This window comes from Phaenicophaeus curvirostris, chromosome 5, assembly GCF_032191515.1.
Source record: "Phaenicophaeus curvirostris isolate KB17595 chromosome 5, BPBGC_Pcur_1.0, whole genome shotgun sequence".
Lineage (NCBI taxonomy): Eukaryota > Metazoa > Chordata > Aves > Cuculiformes > Cuculidae > Phaenicophaeus > Phaenicophaeus curvirostris.
The window spans coordinates 552004-565409 of NC_091396.1; the positions used below are offsets into that span (position 1 = coordinate 552004).

The 13406-nt window shown below is 52.8% G+C and overlaps 1 protein-coding gene across 5 annotated transcripts in view; it reads right to left on the reverse strand.

The window, feature by feature from the left end:
- Positions 1–10640, reverse strand: part of LOC138720816 (1-phosphatidylinositol 4,5-bisphosphate phosphodiesterase beta-2-like) — a 47070-nt gene extending 36430 nt beyond the window's left edge. The window contains exons 1-3 of one of the 5 annotated variants that reach the window (XR_011337480.1): positions 9923–10639; positions 6080–6157; positions 3445–3513 (exon numbers count right to left, since the gene is read on the reverse strand). Coding sequence is in view for 3 of the 5 variants with exons in the window: in XM_069857176.1 (XP_069713277.1) it covers positions 3445–3513; positions 6080–6157; positions 9923–10006 (231 nt within the window). In the remaining 2 variants the exon portion in view is untranslated. Of the gene's footprint in view, positions 1–3444; positions 3514–6079; positions 6158–6282; positions 6349–9922 lie in introns of those variants that run through there. The other 4 variants (XR_011337481.1, XM_069857176.1, XM_069857178.1 and 1 more) reach the window with 4 other exon arrangements.
- Between the last annotated feature and the right edge of the window lie 2766 nt (positions 10641–13406).

Consider the following 13406-nt stretch of genomic DNA (forward strand, 5'->3'; position numbering starts at 1 on the left):
CTTCTCCTCCACTTGCAGCCCCCAAAACAAGTAACAGTTTATAGTGCTAGAGCCCACAACCATTCCAAAGCATTATTCTGGAGCAGGGAGACAGCACCCTTTCTCACTCTTCCACCCATCACCTCTATCAAAACTCTGGGTAGTTTGTCAGAGATTTTTCATCCTGATACCAGACAGGGCTGCCCTGCATGGAGGGCGTGAGGATCCACGGTGAGAAACTACCGCTGCCTTCCACATTCCTTTGAGCAAATTGAGAAGCTGTGGCTGCCCCATCCCTGGAGGGGTTCAAGGCCAGGTTGGATGGGGCTTGGAGCCCCTGATCCAGTGGGAGGTGTCCCTGCCCACGGCCAGGGGTGGAACTGGATGGACTTTGAGGTCCCTTCTGTCCCAAACCATTCTACGATTCTATGATTCCCTTGCATTTAATAACCCTCCAAGGGCATTTCTTTGCCCTGACTCTTTAATCCCTCATCTGTTTCCACAGCTTGTGCAGGACGGCATCCCGTGGTGCCGTGTAAACCACCAGCAGCTCCAGTTCATGCTGAGCCTACCTTTGGAAAATTCCACTTGACATGATGCTCACACTGGAAGAAACCCTGAGCAACCGCTTCATGTTCACCTTCTCCATTCATCCTCTGGTTTTGCAGCTCTCCACAATGCTCTCCATATCCCCTTCATCCTTTTCTTTGCCACAGCAGCATCCCTGCCTACTCAGACACTCTTCCCACAGCAGCCACTTCATTCTTCTATTAATCTTGCTGCTCTTCTCTGCCTTTCCCAGTTCCTCATCTCATTTGAGATGAGGACGCTGGACACGCACAGCAAATACAGGTGCATTCACAGCACAGGCCGTGCCACCATTTCCTAATCCTCTCCTTACAATTCCTAACATACATCTTTTGTCAGCAAATACTTCTGAACCCAGCACTGATGTTTCACCACATCTTCACGATCTCGTTTCTCAGTAGCAACAGTCAACTCTGAACCCGTTAGTAACAGGATTAGGGCTTTTTTTCTGTGTGCGGTGCATGACTTTTATCAGTATTGTTTTATCACTTATTAGATCATCCAGTCAATCAGCAATTTAAGGTCTTTCTACAAACCTCCCCTCGTTTTATCACTCCACATAACTTCACAGCACCAGCAAATTTCCTCTTGTCTCTACCCACCTCTTATGCTGTGGGCCAAGCACTGATCTTTCTGGGAGTCTCTGCTCACTCTCTCGTCCCCAGAAAACTTTTCCTTATTCTCCAGCAGTAATTTTGCCATGCAAAGACATCCTCTCTTACTCTGCTCTTTAAGAGCCTTTGCTGATGACTTCACTCCAAGAAGGACATTGTGGGGCTGGAGAGCATCCAGAAAAGGGGAAGGGTCTGGAGAATAAGGGTTACGAGAGGCGGCTGAGGGACCTCGGGTCATTTAGCCCAGAGACAAGGAGGCTGAGGGGAGATCTCATCACTGTCTACAACTGCCTGAAAGGAAGTTGTGGTGAGGAGTCCCCATCCCTGGAGAGCCTTAAAAGCCGGGCAGATGAGGTGCTCAGGGATCTGGTTTAGTAGCGGACAGGTAGGGGTTGGATTCTGTCTCAAAGGGCTTTTCCAACCAAACAATTCTATGATGGGAATCATACCAGCTCCATTCGGATTTTATTGAAAAGACTGGGAGCTGCCCATGGAGCAGAGACACTGCTTCTCCCTCCTCCTTTACTTTTCCCTATCCTGCCCATGAATTTCCTCCTTTTCACAAACTTCTTTATGCTTTCATTAAAAATCTCTTTTAAAAGGTCACGTTAGTTTTTTCTCTGGATATGGCACATGGCCTCCTCCAAACTTGCTCTTAAACAACTGGGACTGGTCTGGGGCTCCAATCCCCATCCGACCTGGCCTTGAAGCCCCCAGGGACGGGGCAGCCACCACTGCTCTGGGCAACCCAGAAGAGATGCTGCTGGAGTAGAAATTCCTTCTATCCAGAGGCAACTCCAACACTGCATTTGTGCCACCAAGGAGGCTCCAATTAGCCTCCCTTAACCTAAAGGCCAAAACCGAGGCCACCAGTCTCCAGGCTGGCTGCTCCCAGCACAAGGGCATCCACAGTACCTAGCAATAATAAATCAATGGTGTAACAAAGCTGAATTCACCTCGTAAACAGGCTATTCCTGACAGTTTAACAGCCCAGGCAATGGCATCTTGTGCCTCTCCTTTAAACCATCTTTTTCCATTCTGCCTGGAGTCGCACCTAGCACTCCTTGCTCCAACTATCCTATTCCCTCGCATGGTAAAAAGACTTCCGAGAGCTTTTATCCAACCATTATTCCCACAAAAGAAGTTGCAGACAGTTTTAGGCTTGTTGAAAACTCTGATATATTTCCTTCTAATGAATTTCCAAGATGAAACGTGATTTCTCAGCAGGATTGTTAAGAGTTGTGAGATGGGTGCTGTTCTCAAGCTCTGCTGGGCCTTTAGCATCCACCTCATTGCAGTCTTTGAGAGGTAATGAAAACAGTGGCACTACTTATGCAAAGAGGCTGCCGGAGTCTCCCTGCATTGCAAAACCTCCCCCTTTTGCATCACTCAATCACCTACGTTACCACACGGGGCCATTCTCTCTACTGCTGTGTTTTCTTTTCACATTCGAGCTTCACTTCCATTTTCTGCTTGCCTTTTCCATACATGGAAAAGCTGAAAACAAACAAAAAACAGCCCCAGAAAAAGGCCTAACAAAGACAACTTTGCTGCAGGAAGCTTCAATTGTAAGTGAAAGCAAGAACAAAGCCGTGATTACGCGCTCCTCTCAGTCAGCAAGCAGATGGTTTAGAAATATTTGTGGGGAGGTAGAAGGGGGGTGAAAGACAGAAACACTGGTTTTTTTCTGAAACTACATTTTCCTCCCTTTAAAGGGCAAAACCCCACTACCCAGCACTGGAATAATACTGTAACTACAGGCTGGTAGCTGCCTTGACCCAGCCTGTGCTTCCTTGCACAGGAGAGTGGCTCTGGGGACTCAAGAAGCATCTCGAGCCTCTTGCAGGATTCCCCAGCCCAGGATTCCCAGGAGCCCAGGAAACAAAGCCAGGGCCAAGATCAAAGCTGGCCAAATGCACGGCAGGAGAGAGAACCCAGATGCTGTGCACAACAGAAAACAGCTCGTTTGGAAGGCACTTGGAAGGGGAATTGTAATATTCCCAGCCTTCTGGCACATCCTTTCCAATGAGATCCTGTACCACAGTCTGGAAGCACCGTGCACTCACATCAGAGCCCTGGGAAGTTCAGGGACAAGGGTGAAGAAGACTTTTCTATCCTTACGCAGTTGTGGTGGGAGGAGACAAGGTCATCCCCACCTTCTTGTAACAGAAAGCCAGGCTGAGCTGCCTGAGCTTATGCCGAAGCCCTCGGCAGCCCAGCCTTGCCCACGGAAACAACCAGCAGACACGAAGCCATCACTCACCTTGGGGATCTTGGCGAATCGCCCGACTCGGGTGTCTCGGATGCTGGTGATGTCCAAAATTTCCATTTCCTACAACAGAAAAAGGAGGAGATAAGGAAGGACAAAGGGGGAAGAAAAGAAATCCCTTGCAGACCCCCCCAAGAGCTGCAAAGCAGGCCTTTGCCAGTGCCCTGAAGAGCTCTCGCAGCAGGAACCACGCAAGCAGGGAACACCGTCTGCTGCTACAGCCCGCAGACAGGCCGGCGAGAGCCGAGGCGATGGTCTGCAGCACCATCCTGCACAGGGCTAGCGTGGATCACCGTGACAGGGACAGCACGATGTGGATATGTGTTCACATAGGGAAACTCTTTCCCAGTTACAACCCACAGCGGGTCTCGGCCTCTCTTGCCTCCATGCACTCGACACCGAGCAGCTGAGCTGGGAGGGAGGCAGGGCCTCCTCTCCCCAGGTCCCTCCCAGCAGACCCTCACTGATCCATCCTGAGGCCATTCCCATGGAGGACATTCTGCAGCTATCCCCCTGCAGCCCGCTCCACGTTCCTGCTGCTGGCCTGTTGTCATGTTTATTTGTTTGTTCTTTTAATATCCAACCTGAATTTCCTTCCTCTGTTACCGATTTGTCTACTCACACGGGTCTGGAGAACAAATCATACACGCAGCAGCAGATAACGTTATTTTCCACGATCACAATGAGGAACAATGCAGATACCACGTCTTCCGGCTGTATCCCCACTTTATTGTCAAACAGGATGGAAATGTTACTCCTAATCCCACTCCTTTCCAAACCCTTAGTGCAAAAGCGGTGCAGTTTTTCACCCTCGCTTTTCACAACAAGGAGATCTTAAGGATCAGCCGAAGATTGAGCCACAAAAACTCAGAGCAAGCACTGACCAGGCCACACGACGCTGTGCTGTGTCCCTGGTTGCATTACACGGGACCTCCAGAAGCCGGCCCCGGCTCCTGCCAATAACCAGCACTTGCCCACCAGCCTCATTCCCTCAGGGAATGCCAGACAAGTGCTTCCCCAAGGACGCAAACCAGGCTGTTGCTCCACTGCTGCCCTCAAAACAATTTAGTTTATTTTAGGTGCTAATCAACAGCATCTGCCAGGTACAGCCTGGGTTTCCTCATGTCCGCCCTGCGTCCTTACCCCAGCCCCGTCCCCAGATCATTAAATCCCTTGGACCACCAACCGGCAAAAGCTCTCACTTCTGAGGGGTGAGAGCAGCTTCCCCTGCCCCATCTCATGCCCTTCCTCAAGCGCTACCGCTTCTTCCTGCTGCCTGGAACCCTGACAGCAAAACCCCGTCCTCCAGGGCTGAAAGGGGCTCCAGGAAAGCTGGGGAGGGGCTCTGGATCAGGGAGGGCAGGGACAGGATGAGTTTTGAGCTGCAAGAGGGGAGATGGAGATGAGATCTTAGGGAGAAATGTTTTGCTGTGAGGGTGGGGAGGCCCTGGCCCAGGCTGCCCAGAGCAGGGGTGGCTGCCCCATCCCTGGAGGGGTTCAAGGCCAGGCTGGATGGGGCTTGGAGCCCCTGATCCAGCGGGAGGTGTCCCTGCCCATGGCACGGGGTGGGACTGGATGGGCTTTGAGGTCCCTTCCAACCCAAATCATTCCACAATCCTATGAAAAATTCTGCCACCAGGAGCAGTCCCTGAGAGGGGAACATGAGTGATGGACATTTTCTAGAGCGGTGTGACAGTCCCCATGCTCACAACGCTGTTCTCAGCAGACAGAGCCGTGTGCAGAGCCTCGCCTCAGCTGGCACTGGGGCCTGAGCTTTGAGAAGCAGAGCTCACCAAAACTCATCAAGTCGCTCAGCCAGGATGCTGTGCAGGACACCCATCTGTCTCCTTATCTATCCGGACTCTTCAGCATGTAGGTCATGAGGAGGAAGTAGAGCCGAACCACAGCTCTGCTCTGGAAAGCAGAAGTGAGCCCAGCCTTCCACCTCCAGCCAGCGCTCTCCCCACCCCTCCCTGTGCTCATCAGCGAGGAACTGGATTGTCTTTCCCAAACATGTTGTCTCTCGCTCTGCTCCGGCAGCCGGCACCCTGCGGTTTGCCGCCGGCAGCGTGCGCTCACCGCCCCGGCCCGAGAGGAGCACAACGCTCTCTCCAGACTCAGCGCAGCCTCTACATCACCACAGTAACTATGGGTTTCATTAATTATAATTTCTAATACCCAACAAGTCACTTAATTAAGGCACAAGCTGTGCAGTTGGGACACATTAGCTGAGGCTGCACACATTTAATTGCTTACGTCTATCCGTTCTCTTTCCAACTGGGAGAATCCCAGTTATCCAGGTAACAGGGATATCGGTACCAGTGTTGCCTGCGCAGCTCCTGGCAGCACATCTAATGAACTCTGCGGGTAGAAGATGCCAGCGTGACAAGCACAAAAAGGCCTCCTGGCATGTTCTCAATTTAATTTCCTGCTCTTTTCTGGAACTCAGACATACGAATCTGTCAGTAACTGAGCCTGAGACTCCAGGTACTTCATAGGAGTTTCCTGCCAAGAGGAATGAGCGTGGCATTTGCTCCCGAGGGCAGAACTTGAGTTCTCAGTGTGTTTTAATCTCACACAAACCTGACCTGGCTGTTTAATGACCAACCCACGAAGTCTCAGCGCTCACCTTGTTCTGATGGGTCCAGTACACATAGAAGCCCTTGGGATCCACTCGAAGAATCACGGGAGAAGCGCTTGCCGTTTCCTGACAAAACAAAACACAGAGGAAAGAAGGTCAGCACCTCAAGTGACTTGGAGGCCCCATCACGGGTCGTGTGGCTCCCAGTTCAAACATAGTCCTGGAGGGTGAGGGGGGAGTATGTGAATCACCTTCCATGACTTATGGAAATGGACCGGATGGGTTAGCACATCTCCTGAGCAGCTGCAGGAGGCTATGGAAGCTGATCGCTGCCGAAGTCCAAGTCCCACCTAACACTTTGAGCTAGAACAGCTCTCCAGGAGCTTTCTGTGCAAGGAACCAAGCAAAGAAAGTACCTGTGGACGTAATGAATAGTTACAGTAGAACTGCCTTCCCTCCAAGGCACCTGCTGTGCTCTGTGAGCTCCAGCAGTAGCCCAGGCCAAGCAGAGAGAACCTCCACCCACGGCATCGACCATCCAGGTGCTCATCTCTCTACAGGAGTGGGTTCAAGGAGGGTCCACCTAACAGAGCAGAGGGATCTGCTTTAGGCAGCGATTCAGAACCCCACAGAGCAGCTCTACGCAGACTATAAAAAGCAGATATTTAAACACTCCTGCTACATGAATAAAATCAGACGAACTTATCCAGGACTGATCCCAAAGACCATGCAACACGGAGGCCCTCCAGATCAGAACCCAGTCAAAGGAGACACAGGCCACTGCGGGCTTGACCTCTGGAAAGAAAATCACATCATTTCTGTATGTTCAGTCAAAGGCAACTCTCGCATTTACGGGGCAGCATCCATCCCCATCTCACATGGAAGCCGGTGCCATGAGATGAATTGGTGTGGGTTCTTTGGACACAGAGACAAAGGACGCTCTGTGCCTCTACTGGGGTCCCAGCCCATTTGCTCCTCCAGCTCCAGCGAAGGAGCTGGGGAGGCTCCAAATCCAACCCAGGGAGCTGAAATAGCCAGCTACTGTGAGGAAACCACTAATAGAATTTGGAAGTTGTATTTGTCACTTGGTCTTGGGTTCTCCAGCTGGTTGTTAAACTCCTAACTTCACTCTAGAGAGCATCTGTATCTCCAGGGACCTCCCTTTCCAGACACCCCCATTTCCATGGACCCCCCTTTCCAGATCCAGTGTTTCTCGTTACAGCAACCTGCCCCTGCCGCAGAGCGCCATATGTTCTCCTTTTACTCCCCTGAGCCGCACTAGGGACAATCCTGACCTGTTCCCATGTTCCCAGAGCTCTTGGTTAGCTCCTTCAACACGTGGCCACGAGCCACGAAGAACAGAACAGACGCTGTGGTACAACTACTGCATGTCATGCCAGGTTTCTAGATTAACCTTATCTCCCACAAAGCAGCTTTCTCGGAGGCCTGTGGGGTGGAGGCATGTTCCACAGGGTGGCTCCTGGCAACACGGGAAATGGTGAAGATGGCCTGGCAGCCAAACCATCTGCTGCTCACACTGTGGAGTTCAACTCCAGGGCAGCGTCGCCTGGTAAAATCCTGTAATTCACAGTCTTTGAGAGATGGAAACTTTTTTTGCTTCTATTATCCACACACACGTGCTCCACTTACGAGCTCAGCTGCTACTCTGGGCCCTGCCTGAGGTCCTGAAACGGCTCCCAAGCTGGTTGTGGAAATAAACCATCATCCATACAGTAGGACGTCATCTCTGTAGCCTGCTTGGTGGCCCCAGCTTGCTGGATAACATAAGAAGCCCCATAGAGTTGTTCCTTACCCCAAGACGCTGCTCAATCAGCAGGACAGGTCAGAACAGTCCTGCCTGCCCTCTGGAGAACGTGTTCCAAAGGCTGGATGGGGTGAAGGCACTACAGAAAAAGCATGGGATTGCTCTCCTCAAGAAACTGTTGGGTACGGTGAAGGCTCCGGCTCAGCCCGAGCCTGCACAGAGTGATGGAAGGAGCCAATCTGATCTAGAATCATGAATCATTAAGCTTGGAAAATCCCTCTAAGTTCATCCAGTCCAACCACCACCCCCAACACTGCCGTGCCTGCTAAACCATGTCCTAAAGTGCCACAGTCACATGCTTTTTGAACCCCTCCAGGGATGGAGACTCCACCACACCATCTACCGTCATTCCTTTCCCTCAGATATTCTGGATGTCATGTTGCCAACATCACGGCCGGGTCAGTTCCAAGACCAAGACAAAAAAATGCAGGCCCATAGCTCTAAAGAGCAGCGATCCTGCACCCTGGAGCTCTTGCCATCATCCTTCACAGCCTGCTCCAACTGTGGAGTGGGAAACTATAATGAGACAGAGCGGAACAGCCCACTTGTGGAGCAGGATTTCACTGTTTTTGGAGGGCAAGGCTATAAACTGCTCAGTAGTGAGAGGCAACCTTATAGGAACATTTACAAACCTGTAAACCCGAGGGAAAACAGGACTTGAGCTCCCCAACTCCTCTGGTCACAGCAACAAACATCACTTGGTGGGTCTTGGAGGCCCAACTTGACTCACCTTGGGTTTCAAGGGAGCCTATCCCAGGAATTCCCAGTGAAGCAGCTAACAGCTTCAAGTTTTTGGGGGAAGTGGTCCCTGAGGACTCAGTATGCAAAGTCAGCAGCAATTTTGGAAGAGTTTGGCTACTGCTGTCCTCAGAAACCAAATCCTTGTTCAAATTCAAAGCCGCAAATGCATTCTGCAGGCAGCGTCCCCCATGAAAAGAAAGGCTGGGCTGTACCTCCTGTTCAGGCACAGCTAATGGAATAACCACCCAGGGATGCTCCGGCCCGTGTTCCTCAGCATCCACCCTTTCTGCCAGCTGCATGTCCCTGCTTCTCAGCCGGACGCCCCTGCTCGCACTGCACACAAGGGATCTGCCTCCCACACACACCCTTGGGACTTAAAGCTCCATTCCAGCTTTATGACCACAAAACTAAGAGCTAATTCTTCCCACGCAGCCGCTGGAGGCTCTTTCTAATGCGTCTCATTTGCAGCACCGCATCAAACGTTCTCCCAGATCCTGGTGAGTAAGAATAACCCGGCGTGCCCCTGGCTTATCAGCGCTCCTGCTCCACAGCAGCCAGTTCACACCCCAACAGAAGGGCCGGGCAGCTCAGCCACGCAGCGTTTAGCGTGAATACTCTTCTTCCTTCTTAGAAAGTGAGGAGGGGGACTGTTACACCCAAATTCACTTCTCTGCTGCCTCTCCGCACTTCCTTCCCCTCTCACTGAAAGGCAAACAGAGACTGCAAACCGAGGGTTCTGGAGATACCAGAGGAACCAGAAGTGGAGAGAGAACAGCTCTCCCAGTGTCCACTGATGCCGCTTGCTGTTTGGCTGCTGTGGGCTTGGTAGCCCACGGACCCACAAGCCAGGCAGGCGTGAGAGGACACGGCTCATCCTGATTCACACCAGCAAAAGGGCTGTAAGAGGAAGAGACTTGGAGCTGGGTGCCCTCTCTGCCTGCAGAGCATGGGGAGTCTGCTCAGCTCTGGAGTAAATCCTGTCCCTTCCTGCTCCATAGGGCAGGCCTCTTGCCCCAAGGAGATGCCAGCAGCGAGGGCTGCTTCACACGCAGACAGGATCCCAGTGCCATGCTCCAACTTCCACAGCGGCAGGAGCTGCAGAAACCACATCGCCAACCCCAACCCACACACCGTCTGCTTTCAGCCCCCAGCTCTCCCATTCCTCTCCATTCCCTCCCACACACCCACCCACCGCCGCTCAGGTACAACGCAGCATTCCAGCCCCCACAGACGATCCCAGCCTCCCCGCAAACCCCAACCGAAACCACGGGATCAGCCCTGCTGCCGCACACACCATCTAGCGAAGCAAAAACCCCAGTACTCACATCATCCCACTTGATGAAGCGCTCACCCTTGGACAGATACTCCTTCACCTCCGGGGGCTGCAGGACAGGGGTCAGCATCGACATTCTGCCCCGCAGACGTGCTCCTCACCTCCGGGAGCGATGGCAGTCGCACAGTTTGCTCCTCCTGGGCCCCCTCTCCTCTATCTGTGCCTCTCACATGGCAGGGCGCTCTGCCACCGCCGCTGTTGGCATCAGAAAGCAAACAGCTTTTATATCCCAGCCAAATTTAGGAAGGGCAGGGGCAGGCAGGCGAGGGCCGGTGAATCTGCATTGTAAATCAAGAGCGCTCCAAGCAGGGAGAAGCTCAGCCCAAAGGTCACCCGGAGGAAAGCCCGCGATGGGCTGAGATGCCCCTGTGGGCAGCCGCACGCCGGCTCTCCAGGAGGGACCGACTCCTCGGAGTTGTGCTTGTGAAGCGCACAGCTCGCGGCACTTCCGCAACTGAACTTCCTTAAATGTTCTTTTTGACGATGTGCAGGCATTGCCAGCCGGCGCTCAAAACTATTTCAGCAGATGTGGTTGCGGAACAGCTCAGGCTCCGGCTCCGGGCAGACTGCCCCCTTCATGCAACGGTCCAGATATCATGGGAAATCCACTCGCTCCTTACTCCGTACGGACTGCAGCGCAGAGGCTGCTTGCTGCGCTGCCCACCCTTTAACTTCTTCCCTCTTATGGGTTCTTCTGAACACCAAACAGATGGACATTCCACAGACAGGGAAAACTCACCATTCCCAGGAGTCCCTAGGTGCTGCGTTACAAGGTCCGAGCCTGAAACGTGCAGAGCAGGCCCTTCCCTTCAGTCACCAGGCTCAGAAATGAACCCTTTGCGTCCTAAACTCCTCCTCAGAGAGGAGCCTGGGTGCGCAGGACCCAGCTTTAGTCTCAGATGTGGCAAACAGCTTCTGCCTAAGGGTTCTGTCCATGGCCACTTCCAGGAGTCAGCGTTGTCCTGGCAGAGCCCTTCCAAGGACCTTCAACGATCAGGAATGCGTTAAAGCGACAGATACAAACATTCGGAATAGCTGTTGGTAAATCCACTTACTGCAGTTGTGAGCTTTGATTGAGAATCCAGTGTTTTAGTACAAAATCCATTCCTGGGTAACATCCGACAGGACCGGACGGGCGAGGCTGACCAAAGGGGCGCCCCTGCTTGAGGAGGAGAGCTTCAGGCCCATTGGCCCGTCCCAGAACTGGAGTTTTCATCCTCAAAATACAGGATCCTGAATGCCAGATTTAAGCTTGCAGTAATTCTTAGCACCGTCAGGCTAAGTTAATTCCTCAGGTGCCAAGTGGCCCTTGGCAAAGTTTACGGTGGGGGACGCAGCGGCTCGGCATCCCCCTACGGACAGCGGAGTCTCAGACACAGGTACGAGGCCGGGACAGGGCTCTTACCCAATTTTACTGCGGCAGACTCCGGCTGGGAAACTTCCGTGTCATCCCAAACGCCGCTGATTAGATTGAGTGTCGGACCACAATATCCGCCTCATCTGCCGTGCAAGATAAGCGCATTATCTGGCCTGGCTGCTTCCCGCTGCTGGCGCCGATGAGTCTGAAGGCGTCCAGTATTCCACACCAGGAACTGCGATGTTCTCTGCTGCCGATGCTGAGAACACGGAACGGGAGAGAAGGGCAAGGCTGGGATTACAACAATGAAGCTGCAGGGAAGGGACAGTGAGCAGAACAGGTGGTTAATGGCAAACAGGATCAAAGTGAGTCCCTGCTCCTGAGCCTGGAATTAAGGAATTGTGTGTGTGTGGCAGAGAATAGGAGCTGCTGGTGGCAGAGAGGTGCTTGCTGACCAGGAGAGTGGCTGGTGACACAGGACTAACATGGGCAAGACTGATTTTAGTCACAAAGACAGAGCCCTACAACTAAAAGCGGAGATAACTGTGCTGTAACAGGACTCCCAGCCGCACAGGGGGATTTTATTCTCGTCGCCTTCCATGAAAGCCAACTCACAGCACTTGCCACTGCTCAGGAGGGCTGAAATGCTGTAAAAACCCCACAGACACCGAGCAGGGTGGATAGAGGAACTCCTGCATGGCAAAGGGAGCCAGCTGCATGGTTCTGCTGCTCCTTTCCCACCTCTGACTTACCCAGTCTGACGACAAGGCCAGCACGTCACTGCAGACTGGACAGCCGGGGGAAGCAGAGCGAAGGAATCCCCAGGGCATTCCCAAGTGTGAGTGGCACGAGGCAGGAGAGATTAGGTGGACCCGTAGCAAGTGCTGCAGCTGTAAAAAATAAAGGTGGTAGAAATCAGAGAGATGAGAAATGCCTGGTAGAGATCAGAGAGATGCCTGCTGCAAGGAAGAAGAATTTATCTGCCTGACAAGCTGGGAATAAGAGCACTGCTGTATTTCCAGCCACCATCGAGTTTTCTGCATCTACCAACACGTCTTGCAAGGCACCAGACATTCCAAGCTGTCCAAGCTAAGGCTGGCAGCTCTGTTCCACTAGAGCAGCGAACTGAGGTTGCTCAGTGTCAGGGCTGAGACTACGGACATGGGAATCCATTGCCTCTGGTCCATTACGAAGCAGCACTCGTGGTAGGAAGCTTCCTTTCCCTGTGTGTTCAAGCTAGACGCGCTTCTTGTGCTGGCGGCTGACAGCACAGCGCACTCCAGGCCCAGCATCACTGGGACCCCCAGCTGGAGAGCACTGTTACACCTGAGTGGCACAGGACAGGGTTCCCCTGGATCCCTCAGGCTGAGCTGGAAGCACTCAAGGAATGTCAGAAAATCAACTGCCAGCGAAAGGCCAGACAGCGCTGAGCAGGTTTTGTTCTTTGGGCTGCTCCTGCAAGCAGCTGAGGAACCACAAGTGATGCCCAGGTACAGAGCAAGACCAGAGGAAGCTGCAGTGAGGAGCAAAAGTCAACTCTGCCCTCACCTGACCTCTTCTGCAAGGCCAGAGCAGTTTCAGAGCTGTTTAACTTGACCTTAGGGAGCAGCTGTGAAAGGGCAGAGAGCATTGATCTTGCTCTGAAGCACCGCAGCCTCTGTGACACGGACAGCACTGAAGGAACAACATGGATGTCATGGCTGTTGGGGATGTGAAAAAGCAGGATGAGCTTTGCCAAGAGCAAAGGGACTGTAGGTCAGACCAGGCAGTCACAGCTACCAGTTCCAGTGGCCCAGCTGGTATTTTCCCCAGTTATCACCACGGTTGCGTGAGCCACGTCTGCTCCCTGTCAGAATCCACATCTCATGGCACGGCTGTGTCCATCCTACACTCCCAGACATGGATATTCAGCAGCTTGTTCCATCCCACCAACAAACGTAAGCAAAAATCCTGCCACAGCTCCATGTGCTACCACTGCACATCAGCTTTCCCTAAGGGATAGACCAAGAAACTGAAAAAAAAGAACACTGAGAGCAGCAACCAAGCCAGCAGCTGTCCTGGACGCCACCTTCTCCTTCCCTTCACCCTCCTTGCTCTGCCCCGGAGCTCCTGCCCCTTG